General features: G+C 39.7%; 1 protein-coding gene across 5 annotated transcripts; it reads right to left on the bottom strand.

Annotated features, from left to right (window-relative positions):
* Positions 1-27,986, bottom strand: SLC35F5 (solute carrier family 35 member F5). 5 transcript variants are annotated; one of them, XM_079993993.1, is made up of 19 exons: positions 27,849-27,986; positions 24,395-24,464; positions 23,020-23,081; positions 22,358-22,428; positions 22,171-22,252; positions 20,916-21,057; positions 18,095-18,238; positions 15,986-16,048; positions 14,376-14,457; positions 12,357-12,547; positions 10,634-10,715; positions 9,084-9,171; positions 8,316-8,380; positions 7,540-7,644; positions 6,752-6,911; positions 4,805-4,895; positions 1,701-1,855; positions 810-901; positions 1-141 (listed from the first exon to the last, which is right to left on the bottom strand). In XM_079993993.1, exons 6-18 carry the CDS (start codon positions 21,048-21,050, stop codon positions 817-819), a joined length of 1,446 nt encoding a protein of 481 aa, XP_079850119.1. In that variant the 5' UTR covers positions 21,051-21,057; positions 22,171-22,252; positions 22,358-22,428; positions 23,020-23,081; positions 24,395-24,464; positions 27,849-27,986; the 3' UTR covers positions 1-141; positions 810-816. The 5 variants fall into 5 exon arrangements, 4 of the variants coding, with proteins under 4 accessions (XP_079850119.1, XP_079850120.1, XP_079850121.1 ...); XR_013843182.1 differs by lacking the exon at positions 1,701-1,855; XM_079993994.1 differs by lacking the exon at positions 22,358-22,428.
* Positions 27,987-27,997: the final 11 nt, after the last annotated feature.

Raw genomic sequence — 27,997 nt, 5'->3', positions numbered from 1 at the left:
TTGGAACTGAGAAAGTGAGAGAGTATTTTTAAGTTTCAAAAGAACTGAAACAATTAAAGATTCAGAAGAGGCACTGAAACATGATTCCATAAGGACTTTCCAGGAGATTGTCTCTTCGCTGAGTTATTTTTCCATCTTGCACTATTGAAGAAATGGGGAAAGTATTATTAGTTTATTACATACAACATTCTGCATTTATTTGACTGGACTTTATAACCTACATTAACTAATCATGCTGCTATAGATTAAATAAACCTAAGGATCTGACTACATAGCAGCCTGTTCAGCATTTTAGTACATAAAAGAAGAAGCAGAAGGATTATTGGGAAATAAATGTATTTTAAATTATTCATGCACTTACACCTGGACAGGCATATCTGGCAGTGCGATTATGAAGTACCTGTGATTATTAAGTCTTTTCTCATGGTTATCAAATTATTAAATCACATACATAATTTTGTTTTCATGTTTTCATGATTTTTGTATGCTTTTTAGACTGCACACCACTTAATAAGAATTTTTTTGAAATATTAAATGATAAATGTTTTTATGCTAAATAAAACAAACAATGTAACATTAGAAACTTTACAAGTTAAACCACTATTAAAACTGATGCTCACAGATTCTCTGAAGTTGTGCTGCTGCAATTGTTGTCATCAATTGGCATACATAACCGGCTCTATAACATCTGTGCTTATTATTAACATTCCAAAAGTAAGGAGATGGGAACTGTTTCATGTTGATAACGTAATACATTTCTTTTTTATAACTTAGATGTAACCCACAACTTTTTTTATAATTGTGCATACCTGTTGTCTAAGAACAGCAATTTTCTCCATCTTCTTGCGAAACACTGTGCATGGCAATGAGACTTTCACATTGCTCACTTTCGTCAGATGTTCTACAAAATGATACAGATTGTGAAATTTGTATTTATACACAGCATTATGAAAAGCAGACAGGCACATCTATAATGCTAGTCCTGATAGGGAAAATATCTTGACTTCGACGAGAAATTGTCATGCACAGCATTTTGTTTAGAACCCTTTTACATTCTTCACTCCACGTTTGTTGGCTCTAAAATTAAATTGATAACTAAAATGTGTACTAAGGAAAAGTATGTTTATAAAAAAAGAACAGCTTAATTATCAGATCATTTTGATAGTTGTTTATTTGTCAGGGGTTACTTTGTAAAAAATATAAATGATTTGTACTTTTTTATATACATAGTTTTCCTCAATGTCCTTGCTAAGTTTTATGTTAAGAATTATTTGTGCCTTGATTATCTGTAAAATGAGCAATTCAAAGACTGTCAGTGGAACAATGTTTTCCCAAACTAGAATACTGTTGAGAAAAGTATGCTGTAATAAAAGAGTAATAATTTAAGAATTTAGAACAATGTCCAATGAGAACATATATTTCAGACAGTTGAAACCAGATCATGCAAACTAATCAAAGTCGTGTAGATGAAGTTTCATGCTCCTTACATAGCTGTGTAGAAGGGGGAATTTCAACTCATGCAAGATACATCTGTTTATATTCTCTGTACTGTAAAACTATTAAAAGTGCAGGTGCCCTAACTGCCTTTTCACCTGCCCACCCCCATCAACAGTGGCAAAACAAAGGAATAATAAAGATATGCATCAAAAGAAGTCCATGTAGGAATGGAAAGAGATAAAGCTGTAAAGAAATGATCCCACCTCTGAATACGGTGTTTTCTGCAAATGAATACAAAAACTCTTCTAATTCCCACCATCACTGGATCCCAGTTGTTGTAGTGACATAAGAGAGTTGCAATGAAAAATGAAAAGAATACAGGGATTGCCCCGGCAAAAAATAACCAAGAAAATTGGACCTGAAATTAGAACAAGGATAGCATTTTGCTTTTAAAATATCAATTTGCTATTCCACCAATAGTAAAAGTGGAGTAAAGGAAGAAGGTATTTGGTCATTAGAGAAATCTTGGAAAACATTTTCCTAGATGGAGTAGATCTGTGTAAGGTTTTAAAACACAGCAATAGGAGTAGCCATCTCATACTGGCACTTTATTTGGAATGGCTGCCAATGTTATCACATACACTATTTATATGCAAGTAAATGGAGTTACTCAGTTTACAAAATCAGAAGCCCAAGTGTTTCAGTCAACTAATTTTTACTCATATTTGATTAAAAGTTGGACTCATCAATTTTTTTAAAAAAATATTGGTTGCATCCCAAAAGGTTGAAAGGCTGTTTCACACAATTAGTTTTCTTCCTTCTCCTCTAAAAAGTAAAGGTAAAGGACCCCTGACAGTTAAGTCCAGTCGCAAACGACTCTAGGGTTGCGGTGCTCATCTCGCTTTACAGGCCGAGGGAGCCAGCGTTTGTCCACAGACAGTTTTCCGGGTCATGTGGCCAGCATGACTAACTGCTTTTGGCGCAGTGGAACACCAAAACCAGAGTGCATGGAAACACTGTTTACCTTCCTGCCAGAGCGGTACCTATTTATCTACTTGCACTTTGGCATGCTTTTGAATTGCTAGGTTGGCAGGAGCTGGGACTGAGCAATGAGAGCTCACCCCATTGCAGGGATTCGAGCTGCTGACCTTCTGATCGGCAAGCCCAAGAGGCTCAGTGGTTAAGATCCCTCCAAATGTCTCAGCTGAGGCACATGGGTCCCGTTTCAACAGCTTGGGTTGTGTCATGGGGAGCTGCAGCTGGACCAGGAACTGCCCTCAAATCAGCCACGAGAAGATTGGAAGCTTTTGCTTCCAGTTTTGATTAACCAAAGTTAAACTTCAGTTAATTTCAACTATGGTTGTTGAATCAAGCCAGATTCCTAGCCTGTTCCAATCTCCTCTCCTTGCTGGAGCAGAGAAGAAAGAGTGTGCAAGCCTTAAGCTTACTGCAGCTCATTCCTGGAACAATAAACTGCATTTCACTAATACGTCCAAACACAGCCACTGTGAAGAAGAAAGAGTTTTGTGCCAATTTTCCACCCAGGCATCCATCTTTCTTTGTTGCTGCTTCCTTCTTGCTAGGTACATCGTGCAATGCCAAGACTTTGCTACTGCCACCTAGCTCCACAGAGCCATAAGTGGGAAAACCTGTTTTGTAGTTCATGGACCTTAAAGCCAGTGGGTAGGGGAAAGGTAAAAAACAAAGGAAGAAACATTGTAGACTAGGGATCAGAAGCATTTCAGCATTGGATACAGCAGAAAGAAGCATGAATTATTTAATTTGTGGGTCTGAATTGTGCAAGTTATTTGGACATCAATCCAAAGCCTTTGTTAGCAGCTGAGACTAGTAGCTGCATCAAATGCTAATCTCACACTATATTGGAAATGTCTCACTTTAGAATGAAAGTGTCACAACGAGGGCAAATTCTACCAGCATTAAAAATGAATATGAAAATGAGACAACACTTCCACTGTGACAGGCTAAAATACAACCTGCCGTATGCTTCATTCATCAAGTAATTTAGGTATTTCTCATGCCATCTACTTAAACAGTTTTCCTGCTGTGTCCCTGACATACTGATAGAGTATTTTCATTTGTCAAAATACCCATGTTCCTATAGGATCTCTGCACCTCTACTTGAAAAACAGCAACTACTACCTGGATTCAATAAAATCCTTCCTGCTGTAGAATTAAACCTGAACTGTATCTAAAAGTAATCTTATTTCTGACAGCTGGTAACTTAACTCAACTTATTGTTCATGGACAAATACCCCTAACTACTATAGCACCATTTCTTATTCTGTTCAGCAATGAGGGATAAAGTCAAAGCATGTTTCCAGCAAGGCTTTCATTGGCAACTACAAGAGCAAGCATGACTAAATCCTCTGCAATGACATGATAGCTTGACCATGATGGAGACATGTTGCAATGCGGACATGCACTTTTAACTCCTTTTATTTTAACTAGAACCACCAACATTCTTGGGTTTTCTATGAAAAATCAAACCTTTGAAGACCTTTGAGCAGGCATAGGCAAACCCGACCCTCCAGATGTTTTGGAACTACAAATCCTATCATCCCTGACCACTGGTCCTGTTAGCTAGGGATGATGGAAGTTGTAGTCCCAAAACATCTGGAGGGCTGAGTTTGCCTATGCCTGCCTTTGAGGCTTCTAAACCCATACAAAATTATACAGCCCTTCTACCCACGTAATCAGGATCTAATTCCTATAATACAGAATTCTAGCAAGTTAGGAAACGTCTTATTTGTAGAAGGTATATAAAGACTCAAAAGCTTAATCACTGGTTCAGTGACCAAGCAGGTTCCATGCCCTTGTGCAGAGAGGCTGAGAAAGAGACAAGAGAGCTCCATTTCCCTGCTCTGCAAACGCAGGCACCAAGAAACCTGGAAAATGGGTGGCCCATGTGTGCCTCCCGCATTCTCATGCAGCCCTTGCTCTGTCAAGAAATATGAGCTTGGAAGACAATGAGACATCTCATGTCCTGGATTGCCCTGGTGGCACTTCTATGTGTCTAGATAGGTGGGAGGAAGGAACAGGCCTCTGTTATGCCCTATGTGATCAGTGAGCTTGCAAGGAACGTGCCCATTACATCCCCCCCCCTCCATTTTTTAAAAAAGCCACCCACTTATTTCACCTTATAAAAAGAGAAGGTTGTATTTAAGGTAGTGAACATTAAATGATATTGCTGGAGAAGCAAAAGCAGTCACTTGCAATTAAGTACAACTTATTCCTCCCTACCACAGCTATTTTAATTCTCCCTAGTCATGTGACATTGCTAAGAGTCCTAACCAGGGCAGTTCTTACAATTGTCATTAATAATAATAAAAATAATAAAATACATTACCTTTTGCATGCACATATCGGCTATTATGGACAGAGGTATTGTAAGGCTCAGAGCAAGTGTGCCTATCAGTGATGAGGTAAGAAAACAGCCCCTAAGAAAATGTTAAAATATAAAACACTTGAGTTTAAAAACTAAACAAGGGAAGTGTAGAAGCAAGTTTCATTGTTGTATACACCATGGATAAGCATAATTTGTGGACCTGTTGTGGCCTGCTAAACACATTTCTGAAAGCCAAAGCACTTGGAAAATGGATAATAATACAAAGAAACTCTAAATATAAATATTTGTAACCTTACTTAGCTGAGCAGACAAAACTGAGAACACAAACTGCACCAAAATCAGAAGACAAATAGAGAAAGACTAGCTCAATAGTTTCACACATACCCTACACCTCAAGTCTCATGGTTTTTAAATTTAACTAACAAATTCCAGGTTTTTACTTTTGAAATCATCTATTTTTCAAAAATGAATAAATATCATAATTCCCAGCTGTGGCCCAACTCAAGTAGTGTTAATATGTATAATGTATTTCCAATCCAACACTAGTCCTACAGGAAAGAAAGTATTTCACTGGACTACCAATTGCAGTTCACTCAATGATTACAGAATCAAGTGAGGACTCACACATCTTTACGAGTCATCATCAATTAACTAATGCATCTCACTACTATTTACCTGCATCATCTGTATTCAATACAAACCAAATCACTATAGACAGTCCACACATTTGACTTTTCATTATCAAGGGATTCATTAAGTAGTGAGAGACTAACACTGTAATTCTAAGTGTGTCTATTTGAAAGCAAGCCCTACCAAGGACAAGGAAAATGGGTATAGGTTTGCAGCCTAAGTGAACATGGATACCAAGACCTTGATCCTCCAAACTGGACATTTATAATTTGATTCAAAGGAAACTATTTTAGGTAATCAAAAAGCCATTGCACTATTCAGCCCCTTGATACCTACTCAGGGTTGATGATCACAGAAAAATTATACAACAATGTCTACATACAACAGATAAGATTCAAAGCTGCACATGAACACAGAGCACCTACATATTTCCCTCTGACTATTTCTCCATGAAGCTCCTCTTCTCTCCCATTACTACCACCTAGAACCTTTTCCCAGCCAAGAACTGAGACTTCTTCGCAATGAGACTGGGCAGAGAATGAGAACTGAACTGCATATGCTGCCGCCGCAGCACTGACATGTACCTGGTTTAATTCACAGTACTTTTGCAGACTCAGATGGCTTCTTAAAGAGAGAAAGAGTGCACATTTCACAGCGTTGTGCTGGAAGCTTCCCAACTGGCTGTTGGGGAACTCTGGCAATAGCCTGAGGGTCAATGGTCACTTGCTCTGGACAAGCAGAGCCCTGCCTTAATAAGCTAATATATACACTAACAGAGTGCACCTGCCTTTGCTACTCTGGTTGCATGAGTAAGAAAGAAAGAGAGGATTTAGCTCTTAAGCACAGCCTTGCATGACTTGTAAGCTGAGTCCTAAGTGGCTGCAAACAAGCTGGGATTCATACATCACCTTTAAACTCTGGTTCAAAGCTAGTGCCTAACCTTGATTTGTTTGTAAGACCTTAACCATAGTTCCCAAATTGCACATCATGGGAAGCTACATACTTGTTTGCTTTGCAACTCATGTGAAAGGGGGAAGGGAGGCAGGTAGATGCAGCTCATGCCTATCATGGCTTATTGAGCCAGGAATTTCAGCGCTGCATTACATACATAGTCTTTCTTCCACTTAATGAAATTTAATGCTTCTTGGTGATGACAAAATATATCTGTGTCGATAACTTTTAACACAGTATTTTGCAATAACCAGTGCCCTGTAAAAAACAGTCCTAGCTCTTTCGGTAAAATGCAGCCTCGTTTGTTGACTCCTTAATAGCTACCTGATATTAATATAAAACAATGAATCAGAGCTAGGCACATACCACAGCCAGAGAAATTCAGACAGGACGGTTCCAACAAGGCCATTGATGACAATGCACATAAGGACTAATTTACTGGGAAATTCAAAGTTCTCAAATCCAGTATAATGGAGTAAAAAGAAACCTGGCCAAAGCAGCAGCAAATTAAACAAACCAACAAAACCTGCAAAAACCCAGAATAATAAAGTGTTAGCAACAAAGCCAAAATAATTAAACGTATCTCTACAGTAGTGAACTTCTCTTGAACTTCACTACTTCTCTAGTATATATGTATGTCAGACTCTTTACAGGATTCATTTGGTAGATAATCGTCACATGAAATTCACAGGATTAATTTCAAAAAAAATTAATAAGTAGAATTGCTAGGATAGTCCTCTAACCTGGAATTAGATATTTTATTTATTAAAATAGGTATACCCTCACTGTTTGATTAAAGCACATCACTAGCAGTGTGTGCTAGAACAAGAGGAGATACTTATGGGTAGGGTATCCTTTCTACTATGGGCAGAAAAGACATGCTAAGACTGTACCTGGTCTAGAGGAGCTGTATAAGCATTTCATGAAAATTCACACAATTCAATATCCTGTCTACATTTGCCCTTAAGGTTTCTTAAAGGAAAAGGCAGTGACAATTCTGCCCTCTTCCAGGTCCAAAAGGACCTGCACATCAGCGGTTGCGCATCAAGTGGATGTGCCTAAAACGGTTGCTGCCTGTACATTTTTACAAAACTGGATCCTAGTGAGCAAGACTTGGTAACAGAAAATAGTATAGTTTCAAGTTCTGTTCTTACCAAAAAACATTGGTATATCAAGTTTGTCTTCTCTGTCTACTTTTCGTTTTATCATGACTATGTAGATTGCATAAAGCATAGCTCCCACAAGAGACCACAAGGACCCTGTAGATTGGGGGTGGGGAGAAGAAAGCCACACAACTTGTGTTAAAATAAAAGTATTAATCGCTATACTATGGACTGAATTTCTTACAAGTTGACATGCTGTTAAGATGTTTCATTTATACTCAAACAAACAAACCATATGAAGCAAAAAGGGAAAGCATTGCAAAACAACATAAAAGGGTGACAGCCTAATCTAATCCTGAGCAGAATGGATCTTCCTCTACTTCTGACTACAGTTCCCTATGTGGCCCCACACCATCTGTTCTAGAGCGCTCCCCAAAATAATCTAGAATAGAGAGGATGCAAGGGACTAAAGGTGGGAGAAGGAGAATTCCCATTCCATTCAGAGACATTCCCTTGGAGGACAGTGGATATCATCTAAAGCAGTGGTGGCCAAACTTGGCACTCCAGCTGTTTTGGGACTACAGTTCCAACCATCCCTGACCACTGGTCCTGTTAGCTAGGGATGATGGGCGTTGTAGTCTCAAAACAGCTGGAGGGCCAAGTTTGGCCACCACTGATTCTACAACTGCAATCCGTACATGATATTACGATAAAAAAATCATTCTATTTTCTTGTAGTTCCTGTCTCAAGAATGTACAGTAATGTCTACTGTACTGTACTGTACTGTTTCAATAAACAATAATAATTAGATTTTTTGGGAAATGTACCTATTGTATCTCTTCCAGCAGATTTCTCAGACCCAGACAGATTCACAAGGACAACGCCTCCAATGCTATTTGAGAAATAAAGTATTATAGTTTGAGCTGAGTTTAGTAAGACATTTTGTGTAGAAATCACTTAAAAAGATTGCCTATCTATAATTATGAGATAAGTATATTAATATTTTGTATTCATTCTTTGCTATGTCACTCAGAATTATATAAACCAGGATTAACAATGCTTTGAAAAGCAAAGCATCATAATGGTTCAGATAATCAAAAACAAATATAATTTTCTTATATTTCTTATTTATAGAAAGTATACACATATATCTGAATGTGTAGAGAAGCCCTTAGGATGAAGTATAAGCTATTTTAATATGTGAACATTTTCATAACTAAGTACACTAGACAATCCAAATGCCCTATGGAAAAGTTAATATTAGATAATTTCACACAGTCATCTGATTTAACAAGGTTCACCTGGCCATAGTAACACAAAGCAGCTCAGGTTAGGACTCAGTGACAATTCTAATCCTGTGTTACATGCTGCAAAATGGGGCTATGAGCAATTATTGGCAGACCAACTTTCAGAACAGGAGCAACATTTGAGCAGGTATTCTGCAAACTTATTTCCCCTACAGCTGTTCAAGATCTGCTGCACCTAAAAATAGTGACAAAACCTGCACTACTAAATCCAGCTATCTAGAAGAATGTAAGAAAATTCAAGCCTGTAGGAGAGAAGAAAATTGGAGATTAAGGAGTCTATATTCTTACCTTAAAATGACAGCTAACAATTTTGAAAGGGTAAACCTATCACCACTGTTACTTGGAAACACTGCAGCTAGGATTAAGGTAAATAATCCTGTGGAAAAAAAGAATTTAAGATTTTTTGGGGGGAAACATTGAATACACAATACAAAGAAATACTGTAACCACTTTACCAGATGAAAACACACTGAAAAACATGTTGAAGAAAATTGATTGGGATCCAAAGTAAGTTAGTCTCACTTAGGCCCCACTGAAATAAATGTAGAAAAGTTAATTTTGGTGGAATCTAGCTGTTACTAACTTACATCCTATACCTTTTTAAAAGGAGGCTATTTTGCGGGGGATGTTACTGGATTATTTTTATTTTTGATGTTATATATTGTGATTTTTATTGTGAACCGCCCTGAGACCTCCGGGTATACGGTGGTATATAAATTCAATGAATGAATGAATGAATGAATGAATGAATGTTATTAACCATGTGTACTCAGAAGTAAGTCCTACTAAATTAAATGGGGGTTAGTTCCAGGTAAGTGAGGTTAGGACTGCAGCCCTAGCTCCTTATACCCAGGAGTAAACACCACTAAATTAAACAGAACTAACTTCTGAGTAGACATGGTTCAGACCGCAGCAGTAGTAGCCTGGGTCTAACACAATGGCAATAACCAATATTATTCTCAGAGGAGACTCTACAAAATCAACAGACTTAATTAAGTTATGTCTATTGATTTCAATAGGTCTAATACTATGGCTAATATTGAATATCACAAAAAACCCCTAAATTAATAACACATATTTTTTACCAAATTAAACAGAAAATCATTTTAATTTTTAAAATATAGCACCATTGCTTTTAAAATAATCTAAGGAGAGCAAATATTTATATGGTATGAGTTAAACTGAAACTATTTGAAATGTATTTTTTTTAAAGAAACCACTTTATTTCAAAGTTTTATTGAGTAAGACTTTCCCTATTAGCACAATTAATTATTTAGCATACAGATTGCATGACTACATGAGGTGGTTTCTCTAATAAGTATTTAATCCTTTAGCTCTTATTAGGTTCATATACAATAAAGATTATGTGTTATCGGGGTCCTTTGTTCATGTTGCCTTTTCATGCTGAGCCAATACTGAGTTGCCAGCGAGTGGGGGACTGTTCAGAACATAACCAGAATCCCCTCCTACTCAGCATTTTAAAAATGATTCATTGTTATCAAAATGTGCATCCCAGCTTTCTAGAAAACATTCAGGGCATCTTTTAAAGAATGGCCACGAAATAAATTGCTAGAGGAAATTCTGTTTACTTGATCTGGGCTTGTAGAAATACAATTTGAGCGTGGGACATGGTTGGTTTTTTAACAGAAAAAGGCACTTGAAGTTCGGGGGGGGGAGGAGAAAGAAAGAAAAAAAGTCAATTATCAGGTATAGTTTTGCAACCAAAAATATAGAATAATGTCCTTCTTAAAACATGCAGTGAGTTGGATCAAACTTATTGAATTGTAGTTGCTAAATTAAGTGTATCAACAGTTTTTTCTATAAGTTTCATTTCTTACCAGACGTTGAAGACAGAATATTAACGATGGCCACTTGGGTGTCCGAAAGCGCTTCTTGATAAGAGAAGTTTGCCAAGAACCACTAGGAGATTAAACGACATGTGTTAGTTTTAAAAAGTTAGAAGAAACTCACAAACCATTAAAAATAAACCCAAAAGGTTAATCAGGTCTTTGCCTATATAGTGAGAGCATGCTTGGGAGGTAGGAGGGCTTCAATTTATATTAAGAGGAAATGAAAGGTTTAGGCAGTTAGATGAAAAAATAATTCGGGTTTTTTATATACCAAGTGTGAAATCCAATGGTGTGTGCACAAGCAGGACAGACTTCCGCTCATGCAATGGGAATTCACATTTCATTCCATCCTCCTAAATCTACTCCAGAGGATCCCCAATCCTCTGGAGCAGATGGAGGGCGTGGGTGGAGGAGAGGAAGCTCTGTTGCACAAGCGAAGAACTGCTCATACGATGTTGAATTTTGTCGTAATGGTTTGCAGCTGCTAAGAAAAGTAGATAAACATTCTAGAAGTAACAATGATGGTTCACATACTTTCAGACACTTAGTTGTTGCTTTGAAAACACCTTGAACATAATGGACATATAAAATGCTTGGAACTATCAAAATACCAACATATTAGTTCCAAACCTGAAAGAGAAAATTATGCTCAAAGTTCATTCGTTTCAATTGGACTTAAGTCTCATGGGACAAATTAAGCCATGATTAAATTAAAGGCTACTAACTTTATCAGGATTAGGGCCACTATATTTCTCCGTAGTTCAAAAGAAACATTGCATACATATCACATCACATGCTATTTGTTGAAAACAATGAAAGAAATGATTGTCCCATGGCTCTCAAGTTCCTCTTTGGAAACTGCTAGACATATTTCCCAACTTTACCAGATACAGTCATATGAAATAAGTTAAGTAACAACAAATCAAGTCTGCAAATATACATCCTAATTCTAAATAATATATATAAATACTAAAATCAACTAAATGTACATATAAATGTCTAATACACTTCGAAACTAAATGCAACACTGCTTTAGATCCAAAAGGTCACAGGAGTCTGTCCCACCTATCTATAATGCTAATAATTTTTAACACTGCTGTGCTAGTGGTGAAATGGAAAATACTTCAATGTCTCTTTTATCTTTAAATTCAAAACCATCATCTAGAATGTAAGATGCAGTAGATTTTTATTTTATTTCAAAATGTGGCTAGAGATAAATTATTATAGCTGGAACTTTAATCTGCCAGATTGGTGGTGGCCAATTTTAATCAGTGTTGGTAAATGGAACTGAAAGTGAAAATCACATTTTTTGAAGCTCTTTTCATTCGGGTGAATTATTGCAACAGAGAATGAAAACGTTAAAGATAGCCTTTACTTTTAATGATGAATGACAACTTCTGCTTATTAAATTGTAAACTCTCTCCCCTGCAATAAGTCACCTGTGGTGAAGTCTTTTGTAAACAACCACAATTAAAGTCAATCAGTTATAAGCAATTAATTAATGAGCAGACAGCCCCCAAAGATCATCCCTTTCTCTAAATGGCATGAACAAAATATAATGACTGGCTCAACACCCAAAATGATCCATTCTATTTTTAGTCAAGCCTTCAAAAAGAAAAATATAAATAATAGGGCAAAAAGAATACAAAATAACCAACTTCCCAATAATATATATTTAGAAACAATACTTAATAAAGAATAGGTGACATACCACAAAGCAAAAGAAAAAGCTGATTTTGGCTACTTGAGATGCGGTAAGCTTCCCTACAGCTTTTAATATTGAATCCTGTTCCTTAACTGTTGGATAAGACATACGAGACAGCTTTGCTTCCAATGCATGGCTTGATGGGAGTTGTCGAATCTCCATAATATTACTGAACCTTACACGAGGCTTTTTGGGAGCTTTAGGGGGGAAAAGAGTGGTGCAGGTCATTATTATACGTAGCAGACTGGAACAAAAATAATAATCCTCAAGATAAGGCCAAGACTCCCAAATTGCAATTCAGAGTATGAACCCATGTTTAACTACTTGCACAGTTAGTTTTATGAGAGCAAAATGGTTTGTGTGTGTCAGGAACATGGACTATCCATTTGGCGCAAAAGAAGAGATGTACCGTATTTTTTGCTCTATAAGACTCACTTTTTCCCTCCTAAAAAGTAAGGGGAAATGTGTGTGCGTCTTATGGAGCGAATGCAGGCTGCACAGCTATTCCAGAACAGCAAGAGGGATTGCTAAGCCAGAACAGCAAGAGGGATTGCTGCTTTCACTGCGCAGAGATTCCTCTTGTTGTTCTGGCCTCTGAGATTCAGAATATTTTTTTTCTTGTTTTCCTCCTCCAAAAACTAGTTGTGTCTTGTGGTCTGGTGCGTCTTATAGAGCGAAAAATACGGTAATTGAAAATTGTGGCCTTAAGAGTTTCTATCGCCATTAAACATATTCACTGTATTTAAGGAACGGGCCAGGCTTCCTCACTTTGGGTGCAGCTACTTCTCTTTTATGGAAGATGCCTTCCATAAACATGTTCTCAGAAGAAGGGCAAAGTTAAGTATTTAATATTACAACTTTGTCTTTAAGCTAGTTTAAGTATGGCTAGTACACCATCTTGTGGTAAAACCAACCAAAGGCTTAGAACAGCCATTGGTTACAAAATCCTGTTAGTCTATTTCTAGGCCCATGTACTTGTTTCTTAGAGAAACTGATCTACAGCAAAGATGATTTCCCAGGCTTCAACTGAACTGTGTTGTTCAACTTTCATTCATCACATACAGATCAATGCATGTAAAAGGAACCAACATAATCTCAGGACTAAATCCACATTGCAATACATACACTAGGGGGCACATATAGAATCTATATTAGAACACACTATTGTATTTTGAGGCTGCAGTAATGCCTCTGGCAGCAATTGGCTAAACCTGTCATGTCGTAGGATGTTCACATTACAATGGTTTGGCCACCTTGTAATAAATACAAGATCAAATTGTGCAACAAAGAGAAAGAGGCCCACCTTGCACATGATGGCCAATCATTGTGTGATGTCCAAGTGGGGGATTTGTTTTGCTTAAGCAAGCTATGGATGTTAACCAAGAGCAAACTTTGATTTGAGTGAAACAAACCACAACCACCAGTTCAGACATAGCGCTAAATCGGGGATTGTGGTATGTTTCTGCCATTAGCCAGAGGGGAGAAGTGAAGTGGAATCCTTCTGTGGGTTTATGAAAAGCTATTAACTATGGCTTACCATAACATGCAGCCAATTTGTGCTAACATGCAAAAATAGCAAGCTGTATTTGCTAAGTTTCAGTTTCCCAAAATTATAATGTGCTATATTTTTTCAAAATTCCACTGAATTTTGAAAATTCCACTGAATTTGTGAAATCACACACACAAAAAATAAACTTGGGATATGCTCCCTTCTCCAATGCAGTGTTTGTCAATTGTTAATTTTAGCATTTGCCTTCTGCATGAAGTCCAAAAATTGATGTAATTGTCAATTCTCCGATATTTTAAAAAATTAAAAGTAAAAAAGCATCTTAACAGATTATCTCTATTTTACTACTGAGCATCTTTACCTGTTACCATATTTAGAAAATACTGTACTTCAGGCCATGTGGGCACACAGGTTTTTAGGTAACACAGGAAACATTGCTTTCATACTTTCAACATGACATAAATATTTATAAGTTGATACAGAAAACTATATTTTGACATTTTGAAGCATTTACTTACTTTTTTCAGTGTCACTGTTAGTGTTGCTACATTTTTCACTTGGCAAGTCATGAAACTTTACAGGAACGTATAATGGTTCACTCTGAAATGCAACATAATGAGTTCCAAGTTATCATAAGTTATAAAAAACACACACCCAAATAATAACAAAAAACCCCCCCAAAAATAAAATTTACTAACAGTGCAATCCTATGTATGTTTACTGAGTACATGCGGACATAAACTGATTTAATGTATACTACAATATACAAATACAAAACAATGTACAAAACAGCTGGACCAACTGCAAGGTAAATGTGCACAAGTTGCTAACTTGCGATAAAACTGTTAACCAAAAAGAGCAAGAAGGAACATATGATAAGAAAATGAGCTGCATTTCACCATTTAAGGTAAATAAAACATCCTATTGTGTATCCCTCCTTCTTTAAATGAAATATGTGGGAGAATTCAAATACTTGTTCTGATATTTCCAGTAGCAGAGTACTACATTCCCTTGGATTGATGGATTAATGACTTTAACTCTAATTGGTGGTTTGTTTTTTTAGGTACCGTATTTTTCGTCCCATAGGACACACCTAATTTTTTTTGGGGGGGGGGAAATTTTTCCCCTTTATTTCCCCCCCAAAACCAGGTCGGGGAACAGCGGGATGAAGGTGCTGCGCCTCCCCGCTGTCCCCCGAGCTTGTGGGGCTGGCTGATGTCTGCCTGGCGCGCGGGGTGCTCTGCTTCAGGGCATCCCGCGCGCCGGGCGGCAGGCTGCTATCCGCAGCGTGGGGAGCCCCGCAGGAACTCCCGCAGGGCTCACCACGCTGCGGATGTCTGCCCGGCGCAAGTATTTCAACTTTGCCTTTTTCTGCTCCTTATTGATTGTCGCTAATGAGTTTCCAGGGAAGGACAGATAATATGCTTAACTACGTGTTTTGAAGATGGCCTTATAGATTCTACTGTTTTGGATATTCAGCCACAACTTTATGAGAGAGTGCCTATACAATATAGGCTACAGTTGTAGACAAATTAAGATAATGCAACATGGCCATAGAAATCTTCCACCTGGGCACTTCACTGCTTTTTATACCTGCCGCAGATTCTTCATATTGAAAAAATAAGGCTGTGTGTGTATATCTTTATCTTGCATTACATGATGGCATTTTAAGCAAACAATGTTTAACTATAACTGAGTGACTGAAGTGCTTGAACCACATGTATTTAATAATTCCATGGGCCAAGCATAACATTCCCTAGTAAATAAGATTCATTTTTGCTCACATGCCATATATGTTTACTTTCCCTAATCTGGTTCCTATTTAAAATGGCATTATTCAGAGCTCTGTGTTTATTTTCAGCACTAATTAAAAACAGACAAGACATGAATAGCTATTACCACACAGTAGTAGATGGTAGGGAGGGGCAGCAGGACCTATCTGACCTCCTGGGAGGTAGGTCACGGCTGCTTCCTGGGAAGGAGAGTGGGAGGGACAAGACAGTGGGGAGGTTGGTGTTGTGCAAATGGATCTACAGAGAGGTCAGGTAAGAGCCCCACTGTCCCACCCTGCTGTCTGCTACTGTTGCCGCACAGAACATTACAATCACTTAAATGAGAGAGAACTTACCAAAGAACTATTTACAGTATTGTCAGTTGTACAGGCTGCAAAATAGCCTTCAGCATCTGCAAACTAAACATTTAAAATTCAGCTGAGACATTACAATGAATGTGTAGAGTAAAAACAACACATTCCACACTGAAGTTAAAAAAAAGAAAGGTGAAGGACCCCTGGACGGTTAAGTCCAGTCAAAGGAGACTATGGGGTTGTGGCGCTCATCCTGCTTTCAGGCTGAGGAAGCCGGCGTTTGTCCACAGACAGCTTTCCGGGTCAGGTGGCCAGCATGACTAAACTACTTCTGGTGCAACGGGACACCGTGATGGAAGCCAGAGCTCATGGAAATGTTGTTTACCTTCCCGCCGCAGCAGTACCTATTTATCTACTTGCACTGGCGTGCTTTTGAACTGCTAGGTTTGGCAGGAGCTGGGACAGAGCAACGGGAGCTCACACTGATGACACTGTCGTCAATAACTTCAGGTGAGATGGAACTCAGGAAGACTAGCCCACTGGTGAAGAAAAAACAGATCTATCTCCATTCTTGCCCCTTGGCTTGCTGCTAGGCTAGTTGCAAGCTGCTGCAGCTTCAAAGCCAAGTCTATTCTGGCATGAAGCCTATTCCAAGAAAGGGCCAGAGAAACACATTAGTTCTACAAAACCAGTGTGATAGGGTTCTCTTGATTAAACGGACTGCCAACCACCAGCTGTATGATTTCCCCAGATAGCCTATTTTCTGGAATACGCTTAATACCAGCCAAACTTATGGTCAGTCGAAAACAAATAAAAAAAAATTCATTTGATTATCCAGGAATTAGTTGGCAGCCTGAATTAACTTTAGTCCAGCAACTATACAAAATAACTAGTTTTATAAAACATTAAAGTTTCCTGTTTGAACAGTTCCTCTTCAAACAACTTAAGAGCTAACTATAAGTAGTCAAACTTTCACAAGATCACTCTGCAATCTCAGACCTTATAAGTAATATTTGGGAACCACAAGCCAGAACTGAGGAAGAGGGCTTTTGAAGTCCTTGTTTACCTAAAACTTTCACACTGTACCCTTTACTATTCTGTCCATCAGGCCTCAAAGTGGAGAGGAATAGGAAAACAACACAGCATCTATCATTTTCCTGTGCTTCCAGCTTTCCTGTCCAATCCAAAATGTTAAAAACAGACCAGAGGAGGAAGGTGATTTCCCCATCTTCAAAACCTTCCCCATCTTCAAAAGCTTATGGTTAGCAGAGAGCTTAAGAACGAGTCCTGCTTTGGACAACATGCTATATCAAACCATTAGCTCAGAGTGGCAGTAAAAGGGAACAGGGAGGAGGGCATAATCTCTGCTCTGGAAGCTGGCATGCTTGTGTGGTCATGATAAGCCATAGTTTGGGTTACTGTGTGTTGTGCAAACCCAGTCAATGTGTGGGATCCCAACTATTCCATCAGAGATCAAAGGATTTGCAGTGTTATTAGTATGGGTTTCCACATTCATGTGCTGTGTTGTTCTCTGTTCATCAAGAAAGCACTCTTCAGCCAAGGTAGAAATGCTTCCAGCTCACTAGTAGAGTCTAAGGGTGATGAATTAGCTATGTCTTGTTGAGAAACATGGATTAGCTAACCAATTCCCAGCTTTTTAAATACAATCTGGAAAGTATGAAAAATGGGTGTTATAAAGAATTCATTCACCACCACCACTGCCACTGTCTTTTATCAAAAGAGAAAACTCTGCTGAATCTTTGTAGACCAGTTCAAGAGAAATAAATCTCAAAAAAACCCCAAAACATTTACTGACATTGTTTTAAATAGGTTAATAAAAACATTTCAAAACTGGCAGAACATAGCAAAAAATATAAGCCACTGATTCTAGGCACATCTTAAATTTTATATCATTTATTCCATTTCAGTTCCACTAGGAAGCATTACTGATGCAATTACTGCTTCTGTTTATGCAATGATTCACTTTGAAATGTTAGACTAATGAAAGCATTATTTTGCTCACTGAACATCTGGGGGTTTAGCTTATGCTAGTTTATGCAGGATTCCCTCTCCAACATAAGCTTTGATTTTGTGTAATTTACAGAAGCCAACGTGATGGCAAAATTATTAAATGGAAAAATAGACACTTACAAAAGCCGCATGTTTGCCGCGAAGGCCACGTGTGCACTGCTGCCTCCAAGGTTTCCAAACAATAAATCCCAAGAGGTAAAGAACAAACATGGATGTTTTTGCAAATGTACTGAAGAACGGCTTATTGTACACAGTGAAAACATACTGCAAAGGGAAGGAAAGAAAGATGGTTAAATGAAAGGCATGTCATATGACCAGAATAGTCTTACTGATCAACTCTTTGGTACTATTTCAAATTTCTTGACCGTCACAGACCCTGGGAGGGCTACCATATGGTCCTCTGGATGTTGCTGGACTAGTTCCCATCCACCATGAACATTAGCCATGCTGGCTGTGGATGATTGGAGTCCAACAACATCTGGAGGTCCACCAGTTAGCCCCCTGCAGTGGACGGACATAAAAAGAGCAGAGGTGTAGTTCAAGCAAGAAAAAGCTACATATCCTGGAAAAGGAAGAGAAGAGATGCAGTGTTCCTGGGGGTGTATCTCAGGATTGCCCACTACACCACCAGCCAAGAGAGCTAACAATTGGGGTTGGAAACTGTTCTAGCACATGGCAGTATGGTGTTCTGGTATGAGGCTTCTGGCCCCCTGCAACTTTTACCTGCTGTGGGTTAGATTCAAGGACAGACCTGAGAAGATGGCATTCCAATGGCTACCTATGTTAGATAGAAAGCAGAAATAGTCTAAAAAGCTGAGGTGGAACCTTCTGCAGGGCAGCTGATGTCAAGAGCATCAACTCCTGGGAAGGGAGGAAGTACAGAGGGACATGATAAGAGGATTGAGTTGTGCTGCGCAGGAATGGCAGCTTGCAACCTACCTGACTACATCAGAAGCTAAATGAGCAACAGACTTTGCAATACTATCCTGCTCCCAAAATCTGAAATACAGATAAGCTACAAAACGTTTGTACTTGTTCCCCACACCTAGGGAGGGAAGACCACAGTCCTTTGAAAACAGGAGGAACTCACAAGCTGCTTGGAGGTCAACTACTCTGGCTAAAAAAAATATTTAAAATATTTACAAACACACTCCATCACAGCTCAAAATGCTCCCAAAGTAACTTAAGAAAATCAGCAGTAAAACACGCTCCTACCCTTAGGCTTACAATTTGAAAGTCAGGACGCAAAGGGGATATGGGAGGCACCAAAATGAGGATGGAAACAGTTCAGGTAGCCTAATGAACAGCTAAGTAGGCTAAAAGGCAGCTATTTGCTCAGTAGGTGTGATGGAATCGCCTCTTTCCTCCACTCTGCAGCTGATGAAGATAACAAATTTATACTGGTCTATTCAGAAGTAAACCTCACAGGATTGATGGGGTTTTAATTACATATGTAGGTTTCCTCCTATATACGTGGGAATTGAAAGTAACTCCTTTCCGACTCAGCACAACCCTACCAATGTGTTCTGCTGTCAGCGGCTGATGAAACTAAAATCATTTTTCACCTACGGGCAGCCATTCCATCAGGCTGCAGAGAAAAGGGAGAGAAGCCTGCCGATGCGCTCTTCAAACCACACGATCAGGGAGGGAAGCAAAGCAAAGAAAACACACCAGTTTTATTTTCATCAAATGATTAACATCCCTTCCAATTGTTCTGAAACTACATAGACACAGAAACCAACCATTTTTAAAAGCCAGTGAAAATAAGGATCCAACAAAGCATGAAGGAAGGAACTCTGATGGGGAAAAAAATTGACCTGTAGCGGGCTACATAAAATGAAGACAGGAAGCAAACATGGCCCCTGAGTCACAGGCTGCCCACCCTGGTTTTAGGAAATTGACTCTCTGACTTAGACAATTCTGGGCTTAAACTACCATACACAGCTCAGTGGGGGACCCTGAGCCTCTCACTTCTCTCTCAACCTAAACTATATCGTAAGGTGGGTGTGAAGTAAAAATGAGATAATCCCATGTATGCTGCCCTAGTCTGCTAGAGGAGAATCGATTTTCACTTTATTGTAACGGATATAGACATCCTAAGAATGATCCCATAAACTTTGCTAAGCCCACCTTCAGAGATTTAGCATATAGAGAGAACTGCTACCCTAAGGCAGTGATTTCTATATCCAATCAAAAGGATCTATGAATTTCTTCATCTCTACACTGTCACCTATTCAAACATTTTCATTCAACTTCATATTATTATAGGAATCCCTGAAAGCTACAATTCTTCTCCCAGTTTAGGAATTCCTGCACGAAAAATTGGGGCCCCAGCATATCTATGGAAGACTGTGTTTTGTTAAGTGTTTGCTGTTTAAAAGTCATAATTCTAGGGGATTTGGAATTATGAAACAGAACTGGCAAGATTAATTGAATTTAATTATAATTCGTGACAGCATAAATGCTGGGAAAGGCTTCAGGCAGGACCAGAAATGTAGCTAGTCAGGTATGAAAAGCTGCTCACCAAGAACCAGTCAACCTGCTTCTAGCAGCAAGTACTAAGATCACTGTACAAAGTTAATGGAGTGAGTGTTAATTGCTCTCCCTTGAGCATGCTGTGCTACTACATTAAGGTGAATACACTCTGACATCACAAAGGGCTTGTCCACACTTATCTTTTGCCCCGCGCTTTCTAGCCACAAGCCTGCGCTTTCCCGGTTCGTGTCCGAAAGTTTTATCTTTTTGTCCTGCCACTTTCCCCAGGAATAGCAGATCTTTACCACTGAATCGGAGCAAACAGCAATTTGAGTTTTCCACAGATTGCTGTTTGCTCTGATTCAGCAGTAAAGAGCAGGTTTTCACAAGTAAAACAGCCTGGAGCTGTGCCTAGAAATGCAGAGCAAAGGTAAAGAGGGATGGATGAGCCCCAAGACACACTTACCGAAGTGAGTTCAGAAGAAGCAACCCATATCACATCAACCAGGAGAAGAATGACAATTCCAAGAGCCATGCGCCTACGCTGACTGGGAGAACTGCTCTGTGGGTTCATCCGGTTCATGATAAAAATCCACACCATTTGTAATCTATGGCAGCAACAAATAAATAAATAGATAGTTTTTAAATAGATAGCTTTGTGCGCCAGATCTGGATGGGACACAAACTCAAATAATAAGACACCTAAAATGTCAACTAATAACCAATCCACAGGAATGAAACAGGAAGCAGTTTATTACAACTGGCCTATTACTCTTTCAGCTAATGTTTCTGTTAAAAACGTGGTCAATCCATGGGAATGTTGTTTTGCTACTGGTGTTGGGCCCTGGTCCCAGAGTGTTTTTAAAAAAACACAATAAAAAGGAAAGATTCAGGCACCACTCCCTATCAGCTGATTTCAGTTTTCACTTTTGATGGTGTGGGGCACTTGGGAGAAAGACACAGGCAGGTAAAAATGGGAGCAGGTGTTTCTTTAGCAGAAAAAGAGAGGGCTACTTGTGCCCTTGTAAGTATACTAGGATTACAGCCAATAGCAAAACAATGGAATCACTGACGGAAGTGGGCTTTTGAAGTCACATTTATAAACTATACAGTTACAATACACTGGGCTGGCTTTGTTCTTGGCTGCAGCTCCTGTTTAGCAAGGAAACAGCTTAACCACAATCACTGGTTTGGACATGCTAAGTCATACCTTGACCTAGCTCAGAACAATGAGAGAATAAAAAAGAGCAGGCAGGGACAAAATGACTACAAACCATAATCTGGCTTACTGTGTCATGTGAATGAGGTCGCAAAGTGGGATTTGTCAACTAGCTGACATTTAAATAATAAATCTGCTAGTTGTAATTCCTAGCCCCCTCAAAAAAACAACCTCCACCTATGTTTGTGTCACAACTATCTTGGGTTTTGTTTGACAGAAGAAATTGAATTAATCCGTGTTTGCTTTATTATACAGTCAAACCTCGTTCTGCGTCCGCCTCAGCAAACTTCCATGGCAAACCCAGAAGTACCGGAACGGGCTACTTCCGGGTTTGCCGCTTGCACATGCGCAGATGCGGCACTTCGACGTGCGTCATTTTCGGCTTGTGGACAGGTCTCCGGAACGGATCTTGTCCACAAAACAAGGTTTGACTGCATTGATAACAATGTGTTTGGATAAGGATGCTAAGTATCACCAGCTATACACGGGACAATTTCCATACCTGCTCAGTAACCTTTTAAAGTTAAAATAATAGCTGGACTCTGACAAGTTTCATGGCATCATGTTAAGGTGAAGGCTGCCTCCTGAAAAAAACAGAGAAATAAAGGGTGTCAAGGGCTATAAAGAGACTACGCTTTCCTAACTTTGCCACCAGGCTTTATGTTTGCCATTTGAGCTTATGCACACACCTGTTCCACAATCAAAGTATTCCCCACATCCTTCACTTAAGAAAGTCAGCAGTGTGTGTAGAAGGCTGGCTCTGTGTAAAACAAGCATGAAAGTCAAAACAAAACAAAGCATACCCAACACAAATAACCTCAATCATAATACAGCAGCCGCAGCTCAGTAAAGGGCAGCAGAAATGAAGCATAGATGGACTGTAAATTCCTGGTTCAGGCAGAAATGGAGAGCAGAAGCCTTTTAACAACAATGACATCAGAGTGCAACATGTCAAGCCCACAAACCATGCTGGACAGAGACAGCAAGACAGAGTGCTATCAGAAATAATACTTTAAAGATTTTTACAGATGTTTGCCAAGATAGACACAGCTTTTTTTAAAAAAAATTATGAGATAAATATAACCACAACATAGGAGAACCTCAAAATAATCTTCCAATAATGAATAAAATATACCATGTGTGAAACATAGCGTAGTGTAGTAATGTACCTATATAAAAACTGAATCAAAGGACTAAAGGAAACTATAAAACTGAGTTTCAGGTCTCATCATTTTGGAGGTGTGGGAGCCACAGGTTTTAATGCACGTTTTTCCTTTTTTAATATAGACAGCTATTGCATGGTGAAAACACATTCTTAAAAACAGTCATGGCATGATAATATATTTCTCACCTCTTGAACTGACAGACATATCTCAAGGATCATATTTTTTTATCTATGGGTTTGTGATGTTTCTGGAAAAAAACCAAAAGAAAAACCAATCCTTAGCAACTGTGCTGCTTAGTAATGCTTTATAAGATGTTGACCTGTTAAATGTTTCACCCCTTTCATTACAGGATTAGATTATCCAGGATGTATTAATACACAGTATGTACTGTATGGCAGAATACTGAACACACTTGAGCTTGCAAGTATCTTTTGCTCACCGCTGAAATAAAAAATGACTTCAACCAGAGTCCTATGACATGCGACTTTATTTCCATATCTTTCTTTCCTTTTGCTGCACTAATAGGTTCATTGCGTTATAATAAAACTCTGTTCAAAGAAATTCATATTTACCATTTATAAAGGAAAATAATAATAAAACACAGCAAATTAGTAACCATTTGTTATGAATCATGCCAATTTTTGTAAATTAACACTCATAAAAACATTCTGGTAACATGTCTGAGCACATCTAAATGCATAGGTTTTTAACTCCATTCTGTACATTCACTTTCAACAAATTTGAATCAATATCTTAACATCTATTCTTAATTTAATGAAACATGAAATATTGATAAAGTTGGTCAACAACCTTGAAAAGCTGACTCATTTTTGCCAGTAATCCTTGTTCATGATGCCTTGGTGACCTCACAAAGGGATAATGTACACAATCACGGCACCACCATAGCAACTGGTTGAACAATTCTGCAGCCTTCTATACTTGCAAGACTTAAAGAAACCATTGCTACTGAAAAATGACGAGGTAGTTAACTACATATTGGTCCATAAGGATTTACTGGTTCCACCTATAGTCCACTGACAGATCGACAATAAAGAAGGCACTATTTTGTCTTTTAAGGACCAAGGTAAATAAATTCATTCTATGCAAATATATGAATTTGAAATATCTTTCAAATATTTCATATTATATTAACCTAACAGCATAATTCTATACTGTCTACTCGGAACTGAGTTCAGTGGTGCCTACTGCCCGGAAAGCAAGTAGAGGATTGCAGTCTAAGTGTTCAGCCAGTAGGGATATTTTTCATCACCAATTCTGAGTGTCTGACTTGTAAACTGGCAGTGTAAACTGCATCTATAAACTGACTATCTTTCTAATTAAGAGAGATACAGATGGAGGGTTTCATAGCAGCAACATTGAAATGTTATTATAACGATTTAAAAGGAATTGTTCTCTTTCCCAAAGCCTCAAGCTTCAGTACTCAAACCATGCTATATCTGCCCAAATTACATTAAAGAAAGTGGTGTGCTGAATATTAAAAATGTAACGTGCTCAGACAATATGAACTGATTTTGTAAATCTCTATTGTTTCATTCTTACCTGGATATGTTACTGTCGTGGCATCAAAGTGTTCTCTGTAACACTACTGGTATAACTAGTTGTCAAATGTCTAAATAAGTAAGAAGACTTGGCATTAGTTCTGAAGACTTGGCATTAGTTCTGAAGACTTGGCATTAGTTCTGAAGTTCTCAGCATTCAAATTAACGTCAATCACATTTTAGTCTCTCTTTTTTAACCATTACACAACCATGCTTTTACAATTATGATACCTACTTTGTGGTTAAATAAAATCCATTCTTTATGTATCTTAAATCACCACACATTTGCATACACACATGATCATGAATCACTACTAGGAAAAAGGCATGCCAAGTTTGACCTGCAAAAAAAGAGTTCTTGCCGATCTCACTGCCCACCTTCCAATCTAGCATTCAAGCCAATGCTTCAGGTGGCACATGCCCATCTACCGGTTTCTTCAAACCAAATATAACCCCCAAACCCCAAGTAGAAGGAAAGGAACCTCTGTCAAACTAGAAGGTTCACTTTTCTTCCTCATCAACGTGGCACTTGGGTATTACTTTTATTGCTTTGCTTGCTTATTAAGTGAAGGAGCTAAGGAACCCATTGCTCTCATCTCTTGCAACCCTGCATCTACTTTTAGAAGGTTAAAGATGTTCAAGATCCCAGTAGTGTCGCTAATGGCAGTGACTTAGATGCTAAGTGTGAGCAGGTTCTGCAACTATGGTCATACTGTTCTACTGCAACAGCATATTTTTCCCAGAGCTATGAGTGAGAGCATAACAAAAAGGAAAACAAACAATTGGCTACCATTGTGGTGGGGACTAAACTTGTTTTGCTCTTCTGGACACTCTAGCCAGTAAGGAATCAAGCCTCCTATATCTGCATAGCCCCATATTCAGCTCTGGATACTGAGTATGGTAGCATGTTAGGAAATGGCTCATCCATAAATAAACATCCAGTTTTCTTTGAATGGGAAATAATACCATATACACTTTGAACTAGAGAGGAATTCTAAATTTTGTTTAATTCAGTATCAAAATTACTAGAGTTTGATGGTAATTTTTTTCAGATTGGAAATGTTTACTAACTAGGACACTGCCACTAAGAGCCACTTCCAAATGCTGTACTGAAATAAACTTTGCCCCTGTGTTTGCCTAAATCACATGTACTTCAGATCCATCAATAACAAATAAAACGTGTTACTCCAATAAAGAAAAGCTGATGCCTGCCAAGGAAACAGACAGCTGCAAGTCAATGTTGATATTCAACAACTGTTTATACTTTTAAGATATAAAGCACCTATATGCATAAAAATATTATACAAAAACCACCTCCTGAAACCATACACCTGATTCAGCACACAGGATAATGTGCAGCTTCTTTCCAACAAGGAGTCATGTACATCCCATATTCCATTATAGCCCTATTTACACATTCACAAGAAAGTACCGGTAAATGAGCTTAAATTAGGAGAGGGACAGAGGCATACATATTAAGATTCACCCTCAACATCTGCTTGCACCAGATCCATTTCAGACCTTCACACATGAAGGAGGAAAGCCCAACTGTGGTCCATTCTACTATAAGATAGTTGCTTACGTTCATATATTCCATCTGGGTGTCTATATATTGGCATACATATTCTGTGCAAGTTAAGCCAGGTTCTTCTTATTGCTGACACAGCACTGCCAAGTTATATGATAATATATGCATTTACTGAGTAACAAATATAGCCATGCCGGCCCATAAGACAAACAACTGCAGAATCCAAAGTTGGGCAATACTTTTACTAGGACCAAACAAAACGTCACAAAACAATGATAATAATTTTGGGGCATTTTGGTACTGTGCCACTGTAGGTTTTGAAGTAGATTTACTGAGTTACAGAGGCATAAAAAACAGACCCCTGCCTCTAAATAAATTTGGAAGTTGTCTCACACCTGAAAGTGGTGCTACAGAATTTCAGAGGGGGGGTTCTTTCCCAGCCCTACCTGGAACCGGGGGGGGGGGGAGAATGAACCTGCAAAGCAGATGCTCTACCACATGTGCTACATACAACTCCTCCCCAAACAAAAATTAGGGGGGGGGACAGCACAACACAAGAACAGCCCTGCTGGTTCAGCCAGAAGGCCAGACTAGCCCAGCACCCTGTTCCTGCCCACTAGCCAACCTTTGGGAAAAGCTGACAAACAAGACAGGAAGGCAATACTTGGGTGGTGGTGCTTCCCAGGTGCTGTGTCATTCAGAAGCATATTATCTCTGAACTTGGGAATGTGTCCAAGTAGAAGCCACAATGACCAACAGTCCGCGACAGGTCAGTCCTTAGCCGACCTGTGTAACCTCATTTTCAAAACACCTAAAACTAGAGGCAGGTTGGCAGGTGCTGGGACCGAGCAGCGGGAGCGCACCCCGCCGCAGGGATTCGAACCGCCGACCTTTCGATCGGCAAGCCCTAGGCGCTGAGGCTTTAACCCACAGCGCCACCTGCATCCCAACCTAGCAGTTCGAAAGCACCTCCGGGTGCAAGTAGATAAATAGGGACCGCTTACCAGCGGGAAGGTAAACGGCGTTTCCGTGTGCGGCTCTGGCTCACCAGATGCAGCTTTGTCACGCTGGCCACGTGACCCGGAAGTGTCTCCGGACAGCGCTGGCCCCTGGCCTCTTAAGTGAGATGGGCGCACAACCCCAGAGTCTGTCAAGACTGGCCCGTACGGGCAGGGGTACCTTTACCTTTACCTTAAAACTAGAGGCAGTCCAGTGGCAGGGAATTCCACAGATTTCACTACAGGGAAGGAGAGGAAAGAGCTGGGGGTGGGGTGGGGGATCCTACCTCTTCCTTCACTAGATGAAAAGAGAGAGAGAAATTGGGACAGGGGAAAGCAGGATTTTTCACTTCAGAGAAAGGAGAGGGCATTTAACCCACCGACAGAGAGGAGAGGAGGGTGGTGGTCGGGAAGCTGAGCCGGGGGAGAAATAGCGTCGCTCCTCCCGCCCACGCAGGCTCCGCGGCCAAGAAGGAAGTACAGCAGGAGGATTTTTAAACACACACACACACACACACACACACACTCACACACACGCCAACCCCGGTTGCTCCCTGACCCCCTGGAAGTGAGTGGGTGCGGCGGGACAGCAGCAGATTGCCCTCGCCCCCGACCACACACGCAGAGGACCGGGTGTGCGTGTGCAGCCCCCTTTTGCAACGCTACTTAAAGGGAGAAATAAAAGTGCACTTGGGCACAGCTCAGGACGGGTCTGCTTCCCTTCTGCCCACCGGGAAAAGGGAGAAACGGGGTCCTGGCTAGCTGGTGGGGCGCTTTGACAGGGAGCTGCTGGGAGAGGCGCCAGCGTCCCCGTCGAAGCCGTTCCCACCCGCCTCTTCGGGGCTCCCCTCTCGCGCTCCTGCCATGCCCAGCCCGGCCGGAGAAGCCCAAGTTTTGCGGAAGGAGGGAGGGAGGGAGGGTGGGAGTACCTGTGTGCCGGACCCTCGCGCGACCGCAGCCCCTCACCGCCAAAGATGGTGGCAAGCGCCGCCTGCTCCGCTCCCACAGCTGACTCGGCTCAAGAGCCCGCTCGCCTGGGCCGGAGTGAGTCGACCGCCGAAAGGAGACACCCCTTCAT

This window comes from Podarcis cretensis (assembly GCF_951804945.1).
Source record: "Podarcis cretensis genome assembly, chromosome: 1".
Lineage (NCBI taxonomy): Eukaryota > Metazoa > Chordata > Lepidosauria > Squamata > Lacertidae > Podarcis > Podarcis cretensis.
The sequence above is the reverse complement of the archived record's forward strand: the minus strand, read 5'-3'. Positions and strand labels throughout refer to the sequence as shown.